Source organism: Trichosurus vulpecula, chromosome 5, assembly GCF_011100635.1.
Source record: "Trichosurus vulpecula isolate mTriVul1 chromosome 5, mTriVul1.pri, whole genome shotgun sequence".
NCBI lineage: Eukaryota > Metazoa > Chordata > Mammalia > Diprotodontia > Phalangeridae > Trichosurus > Trichosurus vulpecula.
Genome location: NC_050577.1, coordinates 46264610 through 46283388, shown reverse-complemented (window position 1 = coordinate 46283388; position 18779 = coordinate 46264610). Strand labels below are relative to the sequence as shown.

Sequence of the window (18779 nt, the reverse complement as noted above, 5' to 3'; positions counted from 1 at the left end):
TTCTTCTTTACCTATAATTATTCCCTATGCTTCTTTTTTGTGGCTTATTGCTATTCCCAGAATTTCTAGTAGTAGGTCAAATAGAAGTGATGACAATGGATATCCTTGTTTCACCTCTGAATTTATTAGAAAAGATTATTTTCTTTTCATTACATATAATAGTAGGTCTTGCTTTTAGATATTTACTCTTTATCATTTTAAGGAAAGGTCTACTTATTCCTATGTTTGCTAAGGTGTTTTTTTTAACAGAAATGGTTGTTATATTTTGTTAAAAACGTATTCTCTATTGATAAAATTATATGTTTTTGTTGTTTTGTTATTAATATGGGTAGTTAAGTTTATAGTATTTTTTAATACTAAAGCAACCTTAAATTCTTAGTACAAATACAAACTGATCATAATTTATAATATTTGCGGTATGTTATTTTAGTCTCTTTGTTAATACTTTCTTTAAAATTTTTGCATCTATGTAACTAGGGATATTGGTCCACAGCATTCTTTTTTCTGTTTTGATTCTCCCTGGTTTATGTGTCAAGACCAAATATATGTCATAGAAGGAATTTAGTAGGATGCTTTCTTTTGCTATTTTTGCAATCAATTTATGTAATATTGCAATTAATTATTTCCTTGAGTGTTTGATAAAATTCATTCCTGAATCCATCTGGTTCTGGAGGCATTTTTCCCCTTTCAAGTTCACTTATGGCATGATTTTTTCCTCAGAAATTGGCTTATTTAAACTTTTGGTGTCTTATTTTGCTTATTTAGGTATTTTACATTTTTGTAAATATTTATTTCATTTATTTTTTATTGACAAATAGGCAAAATTGTTTCTAATAATATCCTTTAGTTCTTAATTTCCTATGAATTCTCATTTTTCATCTTTTGATACTTGTAATCTGGTTTTCCTCTTTCTTTTTAATCCAATTAATTAATGACATTGATTCTATTGGCTTTTTAAAGCTCTTATTTTTATTTATTTAATGATGATTTTTTTTTGTTCTCAATTTTGTTAATTTTGTCCTTAATTTTCAAGATTTCTATTTTGGTGTTTAGTTGTATTCTCAATTCATTGATGTGTTATTTTCTTTTTTGTTAACAAAAATGTTTAATGTTCAATGGGTGCCTCCCCAGAATTTTGGATGTTGAAATTATCTATCATTTCTACAACATCTGCTTCATCGAACAAATCTTTAAAATTAAATTATTTGGTGTTTAGTTGATTTTCATACTTTTTAAGTGATCCTTTAATATAATTTTTATTGTATTGTGATCAGTTAAGGATATGTATAATATTTCTGCTTTTCTATATTTATTTGTTAGGCTTTTATGTCCTGAACATGATAAGTTTTTGTAAGGGTACAATGTACAACCCAGAAATATGTATATTCTTTTCTATTTCCATTCAATAATTGTCAGATTCTGTCACATCTAATTTGTAAGAGTCCAAGTATTGAAAATCAGTTATTATTCTGGTGTATCACATTCTCCTAAAATATTTTATTCTTTCACAAACGGGCCTAATTCAGCCTTCATTGGGAGTTCAAAATTTCATGACCTTAGTGAACAGTTTACTCTGAAAAAAAATAGTAGAATGGGATACTTCACATTTTTCTCTTTACCTTTTTATGTTACCATCTATACTTTCCTCAATAGGCCTATTTCTTATCTAGGAATTAATATCTCTTTCCTGAATTTCTATTTAACTGCTCTCCTAGGAAAAGAGTGAGGCTTTAAATGTCTGTTTAAAGCTACAATTTTTGTCCACAGTGCTACAACAGGTGAGATTGTTTCATTTGCCTTCCTTGTGCTTTTGGCCGTTTTGCCCATCACCATGTCTCATTGCATTGGTGCATCTAGAGAAGCTGCCTGCTTGGCTGTGAGGGGCCAGGGCTCTAGGTTAAAAATGCCAAGGGCTGTGGGCCTCCCAGTTCAGTCTGTTCTTAAGCAGAGGAGCTGGCCTGATGAGCACTTGGGATAGCAATTTATGGGCCACCATTTGAGGATTATAGAAACCCTTCCTCAAACTGTAAATAAATCTATATATACATGTGTATGTCTATACATACATACATATATGTCAGGTTTGTAGGAGGTGTGTACTACATAGCTTGTGAAGGCTCCTCCTGTTTATGATGGGGGGAGGAGGGTTGATAAATAAAGAACACTGAATTTGGAGAGCAAAGACCTAACTAGCCCTACTACTACTACTGACTTTCCTTTCTGGGACTCAATCATTATATTCATATGTAAATCAGAGAATGGATTAGATTAGGCTTTCTCTCAGGTCTAACCTACTTCAAAATCCTATAATCATACATATATGTGTGTATACATGTATACACACAGAATATATTATATGTATATTCATATAAGCTCAGATACTAACATGTATTATGTATATTTACACATACATACATGAATATACATCTGTATGTTCATATATTAGAGCCCTGTATACCTTTGTGTTGTCAAATGAAATTGTTTAAATGGAGGTTTCTTAGTTTATCTCAATTTTCACACACACACACACAGTTTCTCTTGCTCCTCCTCCTCCTCCTCCCTCTTTCCCACCTCCCTTCTCTCTCTCCCCTCTTTCTCCCCCTTTCTCTTTCCTTTTCTTCCCCCTCTCTTTCCTTTTCTTTAATACATCAATAACCTATAACTTTATTTGCATTGGTATTATCTCTACAAATACAGGTCACAATCCTTAGTGACTTAGTAGATGGACCTTGAGAGTTAACATAACCAAAAAATAATCACCATATGGCTAATAAGATATATTTATATACACACGTACTTCAAGGCATTTTTCCAGCTGAGGCAAATCACAACCAACCCTCCTTCCTCCATGTCTTAATAGATGATCTTTGTGAATTGCCATGGCTGAAGAAACCAACTCATTTAGAGCTGAGTCTCTCTATTCCTAGCTAGACTGGTCTTCTAATGACAGACACATAATCCATCTCTGAGACTGTATTTGAAGCTTTTCTAATTTGATAAGAGCAACCAGAACTGACACTATGCTGATGAAAACTTCAAGAATCCAGTCACCTTGATGTCCCAATGAAGCACTGGAGTAAGTGTATGTGTCTCATTAGCCCTGCCATGTTGTCTGAAATTTTCACATTACTGACTTTGGAGTTTAAGCACTGACGATCTCTCTTTAAATTTATGTTATCTTGGAGGGATACTATATAAGTTGTTTTCAGCCATTAAGACCCAATTTTAACTTAGTCTGTCTTCAGTCACCTAGAATCACAGGTTTATAGATTTATAGCTAGAAGGAAACAGATACTGTCTAGTCCAACCAACTTATTTTAAAGATGAGAGAACAGAGGTTCAGAGGGGAAACTGACTTTCTCAAAGTCATTCTGATGACCTAGCAGGATTCTGAGGGAATGAAGGATAGATAAGTTTTGATGGGAAACATGGAAGTTTTGGAAAGGAGGGAAGGAAAACTATGAACCATGGGTCAATGCCTGGGAGGCAAGTCCAGTTGAGACCTTCCAAGAGGAAGCCCCTGGGCAGCCAATCATTAGTCTGAGGAACCTGAACTCCTCTTGTAAAGATACAATGAAGTAGGTAAGAGCACCAGAAAGGAGGATGGGATGCAAACATAGGAATAAATGGCCAAAAAAATCTAACTTCAATGCCTGCGTTTTTGCACAGGTTCAGTGGTCTCTCAGAACAAATAATTAATAATGGCAGTAACAATGATGAGAAAACAATACATTTACACACTGTAACACAGATTACAAAATGAATTCCTCATAACAATGCATTGAGATTGATAATCATCCCTATTTTATAAATAAGGAAACTGAGGCACAAAAAAGATTTGTTCAAAGCCACATGGCTTAGTCTATTGCCACAGCTAAGAACCAAACACAGGTCTTCTGACTCCAAGCCTCATCTACTTTCCACTGCCCTGTTGCTTGGGATCAAGGGATTTACAACCTGGAGAGACCTTGAAAATCATATCTCATCTGCTCCCCACCCCCATTTTATTGATGAGGCAATTAAGAGAGAGCTAACATAGCTTGCTCAAGGCGACGCAAGTCATGATTAGCAGAGATTGGACTTGTGCTCAGGTCCTCTGATTCCAGATCCTGCCCACCCTCCCCTACACCATGTTATCTGCCTGTGTTCACCATGACTCTTTATGATCTAGTTCTGTTCAGCCAAGGGGTTACTTGCCGAGATGCCGCTGTAGCCGGTGGGTAAACTGTATTCCTCAGGATGGCAGAATTTAGAATTCTTGGGGACCTTTGGGCACTAGGCTGTTTGCTTTCTCCTTATTTGATGGATGGCCCCTATACCCCTTCCCACTGATTCATCTTTAGTGAGACCATAGATTTTTAGAAGGGATGCTACTGATCATCCTGAGATTTTCAGTATCCACCACTGCTGCACCCGTAATGTATTTTAATTGCTCTCTATCAGATGGTTCCTCAAATAGAATGTACCTGTGACTTTGAACCTACAGTTAGAATCCACAGCTAGCACTTGTTCCTGCATTTGTCACTTCCCTTAACTTGAGTCACCTATGACCATAGCAGATTGAATGTAAGAGGGAAAGGAAATTGCCTTTGGGAAATAGCTATGTGACCTTGGGCAGGTGACATCTCTGGGCCTGTTACCTCATCTGTAAAATGAAAGCATTTAACTAGATTTCTCTAAGGCCCATCCCAGTTCTGATGTTTTGTGACTCCATCACCCATAGTTTTAGTAGAAGAACTAAATTTCAAATAGTAAAAAATTTGACATTTTAAATAAAAATTTACTTCCTATGATCCTCCCAAATTCAGTCACCATTGAAACCCAGATCACAGATTTAGAACTGGAAGGGGCCTTTCAAGCCATGAAGTCCAGCTTCCTCATTTTGCAGTTGAAGAAACTGAGGCCCAGGGGAGTGAAATCACTTACTTAAAGTTATACAGGATTGGCACAGTCAGGATTCAAACCCAGGACCCTTCCCCTCATCTCCCCATTTATCTTATTATCTATTTCTTAGAGGGCCTTAGCAATCAATACATATGTTTTCTCAGAATCCAAACTTTCAATTAGCCAAAAGGGCCGGTTCATGAGGACCCCTTACAGCACGTATGTTTAATATGTTAATTGCATATGTTAGTTTCCTAAGTAGCCTTGCTCATCTTCCAGTTTGTTTTAACTATTAAGACTTGTTCATCAAGTCCCTTATTTCAAGGGCACCCTGCAAAACATATTTCGACATATATTAAACACATTGCCAGGATGCCTTGTTTTTCATGAAAACTGAAACATTTGCTTTTATATTTTTCCTGCGAAAGACTTCTGGCAGCTTCCTGGGGAACATTTGAATTATCTTTTTTTTTCCTTTCAACTAGAGAAAGTACGTTAAAAGCCAAAGATGCTAGGACAAATCTTCATCTGTGTTCCCTGCTATGGCTTGGCAAATTTCATCAGGAAATCGCAAGGATAGCTTCTGTAGTTGGAGGGAGAGAGACAGAAGCATCTCGAGACATAGAAGGGAGCTTTCCAGGAGAGCACATTTTATTAGCTAATTGTCTCCTGATGCCTCGAGACTAGGTATGCTTTTTTTAAGGCAGGAAAAATGAGCCTGTCACCAAGGCTGCTCCTCCAAGTCTGTTGTTGTGACTGTCCCCAGCACGCCATATGTTCTAGCTTTCACTATTTAATGGGGATTGAATCATTTGGGCTAACAGGCTTGGATGCAGTGGAGTGAGCTGAGCATTGGTGGAGGGGGGGGGTGGAGCTGCTGACTTGTGGGCATCAAGACTTTCCAAGGCTTTCTTTCAGTATCCTTTATTCCTGTCTCATGATTGTTTTTACAAAGTAGCAAATTCCATCTTAATAGACCTATGCTCCATTGGGAGATGAAACTATATCCAGGCTAACTCAGCAGAGTTGGAAGCTAAGTTGGAAACCTAAAAGGTGGTTTAAACTATATTTTTTATATGACTGACTGAAAGGGCCTCCTACTTGAAAGTATCTCCCCATTAGTCTGCCTAAAATTTCACTGGTTTGGGTTCACACATTCCCTACTGATATAGATCAGTCTTATCTGGGAATACTCCAGGCTAGTACCTTCAAGTGAATTAGGATCAGTGTTCAAAGAGTCTTTCAAGGTCATCTAGCTAACCCCTTCACTCTAGAACTAGAGAAACTGAGATTCAAAAAGATAAGTAACTTACCCAAGGTGATATTGCCATTTAGTGGCAGTGATGGGTTCAAACCTAGGTCCTGACTCCAAGTCCAGTGTACGTACCACTACCACGGCTTCAGAAGAGTGGGGAGAGTTAGGCCTCCAACACAGAGGTGACTATGGTGGTAGAGTAGGACACCATTGGACATTCAAGGACAAACAAGGAGCAGAAGGGGCAACGTAGGTGAAGGGGGTTCTATGGAAGGGTTTAGGAAATGTGCTACATTTCTTTCTTTTGAAAACTTGGCCTAGAGGACATTTTGCCTCTTTTACGTTATAATGACAGCAATGGGGGAGGGGAGGCGGTTCTTAATTTTTCATGTAACATGGGCCCTTTTGGCAATTTAGGGAAGCCCGTGGACCCCTTCTCAGGATACCATTTTCAAATGAGTAAAATAAAATGCATGTGATTACAAAGGAAACCAATTATATCAAAACATAGTTATCAATTTTAAGAAGAAGTTCACGGACCCCAAGTTAAGAATCCTTGTAGTGATGGATTTAAAATTAAGAAAAACCAGCTAGACTTAGTCATTTTCATATATTGTGACTTTATAATTGATCTCTAACTTGAATTGCCAAGTCAGAGCAATGTTTTTTTAGAGAAGTAAACAAAAGCATTGCCAGTATGAAATCCTTACTTTTAACTCACATTCTTAACCTCCCTTTTTTAACGTGTGGTTTTAGAGGGTTGCCTGGGGCTCGGAGGATAAGCTGACTTGCCCAAGGTGATACAGGTAATTAGTAAGAGAGGCAGTATTTGAACTAGGGGCTCTGGTTCCATCGTTCTTTTCTCTGTATCATTTTCATATTTATATCTCCAGCATCTAGCACTAATTACCTTGCTCACACTAGGTCCTTAATAAATGCTTACTCATCGGTTTGCTCCTCAATTCAGGGTTGGGCTAAGTGATCTCTCAAATCCGTTCCAACCCTGACAGTCTACGATTTCATAATCCACAAGGTCTATGCTCTTTCCAACACCATCCATCCTCTAAGAGTCACAGAGGAAGTAACACATGCTTCTGGAAGGATATGAGCTTGGAGGAACCTTACCTAATCTAATCTCTTCATTTTATAGGTGAGGCTAGTAAATTGCCCAAAGTCGCCAAGCTAAGTTGCAGAATGAGGATTCTAAGGCTTGGGTTCTGAATCCAGATCTTGCGTTCTTCCTCTCCCCCCACCACCCCCATTAGGATCAGAGGTCACCCTGCTGGGGGGAAGAGTTAAAAATATTTGGGCAGCACTTACTCAGTGGCCTCCTTTGACCAGGGCTGAGCTAGGCAGGCAGGGGATGCCTTCCCTTCAAGTAATAAAGAACAGTAGGGTATCACCCCAGCATGAAAAAAATGTGGGATCCTTAAATCTGTCTTTCCCCACCACTCTCATTGCAACTGTCAGCCAAGAAGCACATAGTAGGAGAGGTTGGTGTGTTTTATTTTGAAAGTAGGAAAATGATTAAAAATGTAAAGGAAGGTGGGAAGGGGGAGGGAACTAAAAGAAAAGGGGAGTTTGGTGAAAATAGAAAGTAGTGGACACATTAGCTGATGTCCACCACACTGACAGTAACTGTAGTGGAAGGAACTAGGAACAAACAAGGAGAGAGACAGCAGTTTACAAGCAGTTCAGATATTTATTCTGTCTCCACTCTGCCTGAAATCCTTGAGGGCAGTGTTTGCCTCTATTTATCCAGGCTCCAAATAACTTTGGTATTCTTTGGGGGCCTACAGTGAAGCTTGGAAATTGGAGCCAGCGGCTCGAAAATCTTAATGGAAGCCTCAGGAAGGTTTGTTAGTAGTCAGCTCTGTTTAGGGTTGATGGTAAAATCAGGTCTGCTTGTTATTTCTCTTGAAGAAACGGTGCTCAGCCTCTCTCCTTCAGTTAGAGGCCATTCATCATTCCTCATTTCTCTTGACAACAGTTCAGATTAGCTGTTGTTCATCCTTCATTTCGAAGAGGACCAATGACATCATGGGGTGATGTCTTCACTAGCCCATAAATTGGACTTAAGTGAGGCAGAGTTGCACAGAGCAGTCAGCCTCACTCCTTCCAGAGTCATCAGAGTCCAGTGGCAGTACAAAAGCAGAATGGCCTGCAATGGCCCAGGATACATTAGATAATCTTGGCACCTGCAACGTTTGACCACGGTGCCTAATTCAGTTGCCTTCATGGCCTTTAGAACAAATTGTTCTCATCCACCCATTCCTCTGGGGGAACTCTTCACTTTGTGGGGTTCAACATCCCCTGGGTTTGAGGCCTATAGGTTAACCTTTTTGCCAAGACAGTCTTACCAGGGTGTGGCCATGGGCATGCTACAGCTTCTTGGAAACACAGGTGAGAGCTGGGTGGCAGGTGGACACCAAAGGTGGATGAGCGGCCCTGAAAAGGGCTAGGAGCACTCACACCAGAGGTGCTAGTCCTCCTTAATACCCCACACACCCCTCAGTTCAGTAAAGAGAGGGCAAGCATCTAGCTTGTCTGCAGTAACACCAACTTTAAGAACAGAAAGCCCTGAGCAGCAGAGTAGGAAAATAGTTATGCTCAAAGCTTAAAGGTAGAAAAGAAAGAAGTAAAGTCAGCAGGGTACACAGGAAAAAAAGTATTGGCCGTGGTAGAGTCAAGGACTTGGAGTCAAATCCCAGCTCTCTCACGAATTACCTATGTGACCTTGGTGAAGTCATTAAAGGAAAGAAGAAAAGAAACAAGCATTTATTAAGCACCAACTACATTCCAGGCACTGTGCAAAACACTTTACAAATATCTCGTTTGATCCTCAAAACAACCTGGGAAAGAGACGCTACTATTACCCACATTTTACAATTAAGGAAACTGAGGAAGAGGTTGAGTGCCTTGCCCAAAGTCACTTAGCAAGTAAATATGTGAGTCTGGATTTGAACCCAAGTCTTCCTGACTCTAGGCCCAGCTCTCTATCCACTGAGCCACCTAACTGTCTATGTGGGCCTCACTTTCTGTATCTGTAAAATGAGGGAGCTGGAGTAGATGACCCCTAAAAGTCCCTTCCAGCTCTGACGAACTGTCAGGTGTCCTTTTTTTCCTGAAGAAAGGATTTAAAATGGAAGAAGATATTTTAAAACTAAAAACCACATCCATTTGTCTAGCATATGTAATGAGGGGCATTAGATTATGTCCAGATTAATTTATTTCTTGCTATCAGAAAATGGGATTCTGCCGTAGTTATTTTTATTTCTTGATTTTTTAAACGACCATTAGCTTAGAGCTGCCATATTTTTTGAGTTATGTTAACTAACTCTGCTTCAGGTTTTTGTAATGCAGCTTCCTTCGATGGCACCACCCCCAGTCATAGCTGAGACTTGGTTGTAAGGGAGGGAGACGGCGCTAGTCTTTATCCAGGCTGGTGCCCATTGTCTTCCGGAATCAGCCCTGGGAACTAGCGACGAACCTTTCCCTCCGTGGAGAGAGAAGTCTGAGATTAGGAAAATAGCTAGGCAGACATTTTCACCTGCTTGAATTAAAAATTCAATAATAATAATAATTCAGTTCTGTGGCAGGGCATCATGGTATACCCGAGTCAGGAAGACCTGGATTTGAATCCTGACTCTAAGGCTCGCTCGCCCTATGGCCCTGGAGAAGTCACAATCTGTCTTGAGCTTCAGATTTCTCATCTGTAAAATAATGATGAAAATACCTGTAGTACCGACCCCATTGTTGGTTGTTGTAAGGATCAAATGAGATAATATACTAATGAGTTCAACCCAGTAAACATATACATCATCTTCTATGTTCGGAGCTTTGCATTCTGTGCTGTGGATCCAAGAACAATAAAAATAGCTAACATTCATAGAGCACTTGGAAGTTCGCAAAGTTCGTGTTTTACAAATATCATCTCATCTGATCCTCACAACCACCCTGGGAGGTGGGAGCTATTATTATCCCCAGAATAAAGCTAAGAAAGACTTAGTGCAAGGGTGGGGAGCCTGTGGCCTCACAGGTCCTTGGGTGCGGTCTTTTGATTGAGTCCAAGTTCCACAGTACAAATCCTTTTATTAATGGGATTTGTTCTGTGAAGTTTGGATTCAGTCAAAGGGCATCACTTGAGGACCTAGAGGGCCACATGTGGCCTCAAGGACCTAGGTTCCCCACCCCTGGCTTAGTGACATGCCAAGGGTCACATAGCTGGTAAATGTCTGAGGGAGGATTTGAACTTAGGTCTTCCTGATTTCAAGTTCAGCATGCTATCTGCTATGCTGTGTATCTCATAAGGTTAAAACAAGATGCATTTCCTGCCCTCCAGCCCTTACAGACTCACAGAGGTATGAGACATATACAGATAACAAATAATGAGAATGCAACACATTCTGATGTGATAAGTATACAGAAGAGATAGAGCAGTGCTTGGCTCACAGTAACTGTTTACTAAATGCCAAAAAGGGGTGCAGATTGGAGCAGGGGGTACTTTTGGCTGGATCGGTCAGAGATGGCTTCATAGAAGAGCTGAGCTAGATTTTGAAAGGAAGCAATTCAACAGGTGGCAAACTGAGTAGAGCGCTGGGCCTGGAATCAGGAAGACTCATCTTCATGGGTTCAAATCTGGCCTCAGACACTTACCAGCTGTGTGACCTTGGGCAAGTCACTTAACCCTGTTTGCCTCAGTTTCCTCATCTGTCAAAAGAGCTGCAAAAGGAAACAGCAAACCACTCTAGTATCTTTGCCAAGAAAACCCCCAGTGGGGTCATTCGTGTCCCACTCTGAACAATAACAGCAACCAGTTTCAACAGGTCAAAATGCAGGCTGAAGCAGTTCCAGGCACGGAAGATGGCCTGTGCAAAGGCAAAGACAAGGGCAAGGTTAGGGCGGGATTAGAGAACGCCAAGTGGCCCAGCTTAGCTGGGATGTAGAGTGGGCAAACACCCACCTGGGTCTCGGGTTCACTTGGTTTTTAATGTCACTATTGTTGTCACTGTTTGGAGCCATTAGCAGAGGAAGTTAGAGCATGATAGAAATAAGGTCAAGGTCGCTGGTCTGGCCTCCCTTGGGGACAATTAGCTTTCCTGTGTTGTTGGATCACATGAATCCAGAAACTGCCCAGCTACTTCTCAAGGGCATGACATTTATCAAAAACGGGGTGGGTGGACTAGGGCAATTCCATCCTTGCCAATAGAAAAAGGCTCCAAGTACAATTAATGACCTACTGACTACAGGTCAGGAACAGCATCTTTGTACAGAGCACACACTTTAAAAGGAAATTCTACGGATTTTAGACATTTTTTTTCGAAATTTACTTACTCAGTCATTTTGTGAGTGCCTCATATTTTATTCAACACACCATAAAATGTGACAGTTTATCAGGCTAGCCTGTCTTTCCATTCTGTCCCTGGCAAGCTTCCACAGACTTCTCCCAAAGGACACAAGAAATACTGCAGCTAGCTAGTGGACTTTTCTGTGGTTACCTGCCTGGGGATGGGGGCGGGAGGAGGTTGGGGGAGGGGAGAGGGGAGGTTCTGTTACTTTCTCTTTCTTGACAGAATCAACCCTTCCTATAATTCTTCCTTCTTGTTTCTAAGCCATCTTTGTCATTATCAGACCCTTTCTTTCACAAAGGACCTCCTGGATATTCTTGCCTTTAGGCACTAAAACATTTTCTTCGAGACTAACAAAATCTTTCTCAACTTGAACTCTGGGAGCTCAAGTCCTATGTAAGGCACATTGATCTCTCTCACTGATTGACCTTTCTCTCTCTCTCTCTCTCTCTCTCTCTCTCTCTCTCTCTCTCTCTCTCTCTCTCTTTGTGTGTGTGTGTGTGTGTGTTCAGCATTAGTCCATCTTTAGATACTGAGTTCTTGAAAAAGGATTCTTTGAAGCTAATTCTAACGATGCTGATGATGAAGAAGATGAAGTGACATTCCCCTAGTTCGTTAAAATTTGCGAAGTGCTTTACATTAATTATTTCATTTAATCCTCACAACAATCCCAGGAAGTGAGTAGTTATCATTATCCTCATTTTATAGATGTGGAAACTGAGGTCCAGAGGGATTAAAGAATTTGCCCAGCTAGTATCGGAGATAGGCTTCAAACCCAAGTCTCTGCTGGATCCAAGTTCAACACTCTTTCTGTTATACCCCAAGACCTCTCTAAGGACCTGGTCTAGAATAAGAAACAATGTTGGCATTCATCTAATACAGCCCCCTCGTTTTATATATGAGGAAACTGAGACCCAGCTCTGTAGGTTAGTCAGTTTCCCTAATGTCACAGCAGAGCCAAGATTAGGACACAGGAACCCCTACTTAAGTGTGTGTGCCCAAGAAGGAACAAATGACATGTTTCTAATTCTTTCATTGAGGGATTTCCTGGATGTTTCTATCCAGACTCCTTTAGCATGTAATCTTTATATGTTGGCACTAAAAAATCCTTGTGTTATGTCACATTTGTCTAGTACTTGAAGTTTTAAAAGCCCTTTGGTGTGCCATGTTTCATTCAATCCTTTACCCAAGGGAAGTAAGTAGGGCAGGTTGCCTCCTCTTCCTTTAGTAAATGGAGAAACTGAGGCTCAGTGTTATTATAACACCTGCCTGATGTTATACAGTAAACAATGGAACTGCAGTTTCAACCCCAGTCTCTGAATGCCTAATCTAATAGTTTTCATACAATACATTCCCTGCAAATTGATTTTATTTATCCATTTACTTAAGATAATCTCTTTCTGTTATGTTTTAGGAAAGTTTTCTCTTGTTGGTAAAATCTGTTTGGTCACAAAATAAAGCATTTTTAACTAGTACTTTTCCTCTCATTACCAATTTCTCTAGCAATGTTGTTTCCTCTATTGTTTGGTTTCTCTTATGTATTTTTTTTCCAGCAATGATGTTACTTTTGCATTTCCCCCTTCCCTCCCAACTCTATTTGCTAGTCACAAGACTGAGGACCTTCCACTGATTCTTTATATATTCTTTTCAGGCTCATTTCCTGCCACCTTCCCCTTTTCTGTTTTTACTCTCAACCTCCACCTAAAAGGAGGGCAAACAGATGCTTCGCAAATGAATTAGCAAATGAATTAGTGCATTGGATGTGAACAGTCACTACTTAACACCTAACCTAGATTCATCCTATAAAATATTCATTCAAGATGATGTTGCTTTCAGTTCATGTGTTTGGTCAAAGTATTGACTAGTCATACAGAAATGATGCACCACAATGGCTTAACCCAAAGCAACATAGCAGAGTGGAAAGGCCATTGAATTGGGAGAAGTTTATAGATTCAAGATCCTGTTCTGCTGCTAGTCCTGATACAAATCACCTCACTCCTCAGGGCTGGAGTTTTACCAAGGCAATTGGCTCCTGCTAGAGACATGACGGATTCAGAGTACAGAATGAGACAGGCAGACATTTGCAGACTTGGACAATATGGTGATTTGTTTTGCTTGACTCTGCATATCTGATGTAAGAGTTGTTAGTTTTTCTTTCTTTCTTTCTTTCAAGTGGGAGAAAGAGGAAACCAGTGATAGGGTTAATAAAATTTTAGAAAAGAAGGTCTTTAAATGCCCAGGAAAGAGTAGAAGGAAGGTTAGTAGGAAACAGACAAGCAGGACAACTTGGAAAACAACATTTTAAAATTTGCTGTTTGAGGTGAAAAGCAAACTGTGCCTGGTGCAGAGGCCCAGATGCCCATACAATCCTCTTTTTTCTGTTCTGCTGTATACATTAAAATGATCATATTTGCTGTTCAAGTTCAGAATAAAAAAATTAATTTTTAAAAATGAGGGGGATGGTAAATTCCAGTTCTTAGATTCTATGATAAAAGCCTTATTCTTCTGCCTCTTCTATCCCTGAAGATTTTTTTGTGGGGAAAGTGAATGAGATGATCTATATAAAGCACCTTATAAACCTTTAAGAGCCACAGAAATGCCAGCTGCTAGCATCATTGTCCTTATCATTGCCACCAGCACTATCATCATCCTCATTAGTATCAGAGTAATTAGTCTAGGCACTTCACCACCAATGTTTATTAAAATTCTTCTATGACTTTAGGAGTTGCTATGGCCAAAAAAAAATCATCTCCCTATAGCCATCATAAGATTCTTTGATTAACTAGGCTAGTTCTGAAACAACAGACAGATTACTGGGTTTGTACTTGAAGCCTTTCCAGCTTGGTAGAGTGCTAATGCTGCTCATTCTCCACTGGGCCTTTGATACCCCTGGGTGACCTATGTACCAAGAGACAGCAAATACCATTACAACAAAAATAGCTTTATAACAAAAATTGGTCCATGCCTCAGGTAGCAGTCTATTTTTTCTATTATCATTATCATCCTAGTCCCAACCTTGGTTCAGATCCCATCTCTACCACTCACTACCTATGTGACTTAGACCAAGTCACTTCATCTCTCTTGGTCAGTCCATAAAATGATATATGGATATATTCATCCATAAAATGACAACATTAGACTTGACATCTGGCACTACTTTCATCTCTAAATCTGTGATCCTGAGATCCTATCATCATCATATCAAACAATATTTGACATCAATTCCAGCAAACCAAAACCATTTGGACAGCTCCTCTGATATGTAGAATGTAATGTATCCCTATCTTTTTTCCCATCCTTTTCACCTGGGAACGTCCCTCCACCCATGTGGAACCCTTTTTATATTGGTGAGCTCCGGCCAAAACCTACCTCCTTTTTGAGGAAGGGTGGCTATCCATTCCTGATTTTCTCTCCTAGATCTGCTTCTGATTCTCTGGATTTCACTACCATCTTCCCCTCTTTCCCACTCCACTCATGCCTTTTATTTCCTTTTATGAGTTATCTTCCCCTATTATAATGTAAATTCCTTAAAGGCAAGGGCTGTCTTCCTTTTTGATTATATTTTCATCCCCAGTGCTCAGCCCAGTGCCTGGCACATAGCAAATGCTTGATAAATGCCCATTGACTACCTAACCCAACTTACCTATACTTTACTATGTTTTCACACCAAAAAAAGTCCCTTTCCCCTCATTTTCTCAAAAACCAACACTTTCCCCAATTCCCTTCTGCATATGCCGGTCTAGATATCCCCTTATTAGCAACTTATTCTGATTAGAATTACACCAAATTTCCTCCTTGCTTATTGCTAGTAGAAGAGCACAGACTAAAAGCCAACCTTGTGATTTCTCACTAAATGTAAAATCTATGATGTGGACCACCTGAGGCAGGCCTCAATCACAAATGAGCATCTAGTGAAGTAATCCACTTGGGACTCACTGTGAGCACCATGCTAGGTTGAACATTCACTGACAGCTATTTAAAATGACATCTTTTAACCCAAAGGAAATAACTTCTTATCAAGTCCGCTATTAGCTTTCCTTCACACCTTAATATCTCCTTCTTGCTTACTGGGTGCCCAAATCAATCCCCGCCAGGCACTTCCATCTGGGCATGCTCCAAAGGCAAGACTCCATTTTACAGTAGTTATCCTGAAATTATCAGCATGGTCCACCTTAGCCGGACATTCCCCTCCCCCATGAATATTCATGCCAACTCAGCCATCCACATCTACCCTTCAGACCCTCTGTGACTAGGAGCAGAGAGGTTTGGGATGAGAGATTCTTCTCATATTTGTCCCTGTCTCTCACCCTGAAGGCTTTTGAACCTTTCTTCCACCACACCATACATGATTTGGACCACATAAAAGCACTCCTCCAATGCCAATGGTATTTCTCTTTATTGCACTCATAGAGGGTAGCACATTGTTTTTTCAGACCAATTGTGACAGGAGAGAGGGAAAGCAATCAAATATTCCAGGCATGAGAGTCCTTGATTCCTTACATCTTGGAGAATACAGGTTGTCAGATCTGTTTGCTATTACCCCTGTTTCCGCTTCCCAACAGGGAGCACACTTTTTATATAATCAGGAAACCGATAAACCAGAACGTAGTACATAACTTGTTTTTTCTTATTGTTTTCTTAATTTCTTAAGTCACTGGGCCCAGCCAGTTCTTTCTTGATGAATTAAAGCAAATTGTAGATATACAAATCTCTGCCTATCTTAAAGTAAAGGTGACCTCTTGCTGGACTAGAGGCTGAGAACTAGTGAAATTAAATTAACTTATTAAGTAAACCTTTAGATGCAGAAATAACATTGATTTGATTACTTATTTTCTATGCATTCCTTTGATGTTAGAAATGCGTTTTATCTTAATTGGCACTTGGGCCAGCCAGGTGGCATAGTGGATGGAGTGCCAGCCCAGGAGTCAGGAAGACTTGAGTTCAAATCTGGCCAAAGACACTTACTAGCCTCAGTTGGCCTCAGTTTCCTCACCTGTAAAATGAGCTGGAGAAGGAAATGTCAAACCACTTCAGCATCTTTGCCAAGAAAACTCCAAATGGAGTCATGAAGAGTCGGACACCACTGAAATGAGTGAACAACAACAAAATCTATACTTAGATTACACATTACAGTCAATGTGGTTTAGTGAACAAAAGTGCCAGCCTTGGGATCAAGAAGACCTACATCTAGTTCTTGTCTCAGCTGTTTGCTAATTGTGTGACTCTGAGCAAGTCACTTAAGCTTTGGTTTGGGGGCCTCAATTTCCTTATCTGCAATAACCATGAATCTTGCAAAATGCTTCACAAACCTTAAAATGCTATCTAAATGTGAATCGTTATTAGAGTCTGCAGGGATTCTCTGTGGGTCTCCTCCTGTGGCTTGTTTCTTTTCTTATTGGACACATTGGAGGCTTTATGCTCTGGATTTGTTTGTGTGCTGTTCCCATCTTTCTCCCACCACCTCCATTTTTCTCATGTACCTTTTTGGGACCTACTCAGGATCCATCTTTTATCAATGCATGTTTCTTTTTAAAAAAAAATACAAATGCATTTTTCTCACCTATATTTTTGATACAGTTTTTCTGAAAGCAAAAGTGAAGTGCTCTAAGTCAACCTCATTATGGTTCACAAATCAAAAACATGACTTTGTTTCCTGCTGAGTCTAATTTTTCCCCTGTAACTCTCCTTACTAGGTTCAAGCAAGGAGTCATAAATTCATAGAGATCTCAAGAATGGCAACTTTCTCCGATTTAGCCAGGAGTGGAGAATTATTATACATTAGTCCTACACATGATCAGTAGGCATTATCCTGAGTGAACAGCTGGGCATGAGAATGGGGGAAGAAGGGCTAGGGTAGAGCCGAGTCAAAGGAAGCCTGCACCATTACAGTATTCGGCCATGTCACTCCCATCACCCCTAAGGTACTTGGAGTCTACTGTTCTAGACACTGGTTTCTAGCAGATGGAGAAGTCTGTCTACAGCCAATAATACACAGCTGCTCTGGCATCTGAATAAATCTCCTGAGATAGCCAGATGCAAAGCCCCACTACGCTAGACATACAGGAGCAAACAACAGGAAGATTCTTCTCCCCTCTGTGGATTTGAGACAACGTTTTTACCACAATTTCTAGAGCCAGAAGGGGAGAGTCCCGAGGGTAGCTATACATGTTACTATAAATTATTGTTTAACAAACTGCACTAAAGCATGGAAGTCAACATAGCCATTTCAAATTACTTGATCCCTTCTGTACTTTTGGCTTCTCTGGTTGTAAGATGGGAGCTTTCTCCCAAAAATCTTTCTTGTGAGTTCTGTGTTGAACTATAGACAAATAAATAATGTATGAATGAACAAATAAATATGTGCTCCTCAGACAAGCATGTTCATTTGGAATCTAATTAAGGACAGTCTCTAGACAACTGTGGAATTAGAAATTCTGAATGGAAATATTTCCAAGTAAATAAAATAAATCCATATAATAAATGCTGGTGGCAAGGACAAAAAAGGAACAGCTATCACATACACTCAATGAGGATTTGTGAAATCAATTTGAGCTCCCCTTCTCAGCCTGCCTCCCCTCACAGAATGTGTCCAGTGAAATATTAGGCAATATAAAATACAGCATGTAAACTCCTTGAGGTCAAGGAATGTCCCATTTTTATCTTGATATCCCTGGTGCCTGGTCCTTGATGATTGATTTGCATCTCTACCACCTAACACATTGCCTGGTATGTGGTCAGTAATTAAATAAAAGTTTTTTGGTTGACTGACTGATTGGTTTGACCAAATGACATGGTTGTTTTACAGGACAAAGAATACAGTCTGATTCACACCAGACCTCACTCAAATCCCTTTATGTTAACTGTCTTCTAAAACAATAATTTTTAAATTTTGCTTTTCATTTCTTTCAAAAATATTCTGGCATTTTTAATTCACTGCTTGCTTACATGCCTGACCCAGAATCTGTCTTTTAAAATAATATGGTTACATTTCTATTTCCTCCCAAACAATACTGAAAGTTCATGTTGTGACTAATGTGATGTTCTCATCTTCTCTTTCTTCCTGCGCGTGGGCCAAATAGAAGTACTCAGCTGTGTCCCTCTGCAATATCTCTACGGAAGTCCTGAAAGTCATCAACGCCACAGAAGAGTTGATAGCAGAATCGAATGGTCCCTGGGATTTCCCAGCAGATCCTCCTGAGAGAGAGAAAGGGTCATTTCCTCTGGGGACAGACCATGTGAGACTTGACGAGCAGCTCACTTCACTGGAAGAAAACGTAAGTGTGTGTGGCTGG

General features: G+C 39.9%; 1 protein-coding gene across 2 annotated transcripts in view; it reads left to right on the top strand.

Annotated features, from left to right (window-relative positions):
* Nucleotides 1-18779, top strand: part of LOC118851980 (myosin VIIA and Rab interacting protein) — a 93345-nt gene that overhangs the window by 61223 nt on the left and 13343 nt on the right. For both annotated transcript variants that reach the window (XM_036761591.1, XM_036761590.1), the window contains exon 9: nucleotides 18567-18761. In XM_036761591.1, coding sequence (XP_036617486.1) covers nucleotides 18567-18761 — 195 coding nt within the window. The remainder of the gene's footprint in view (nucleotides 1-18566; nucleotides 18762-18779) is intronic.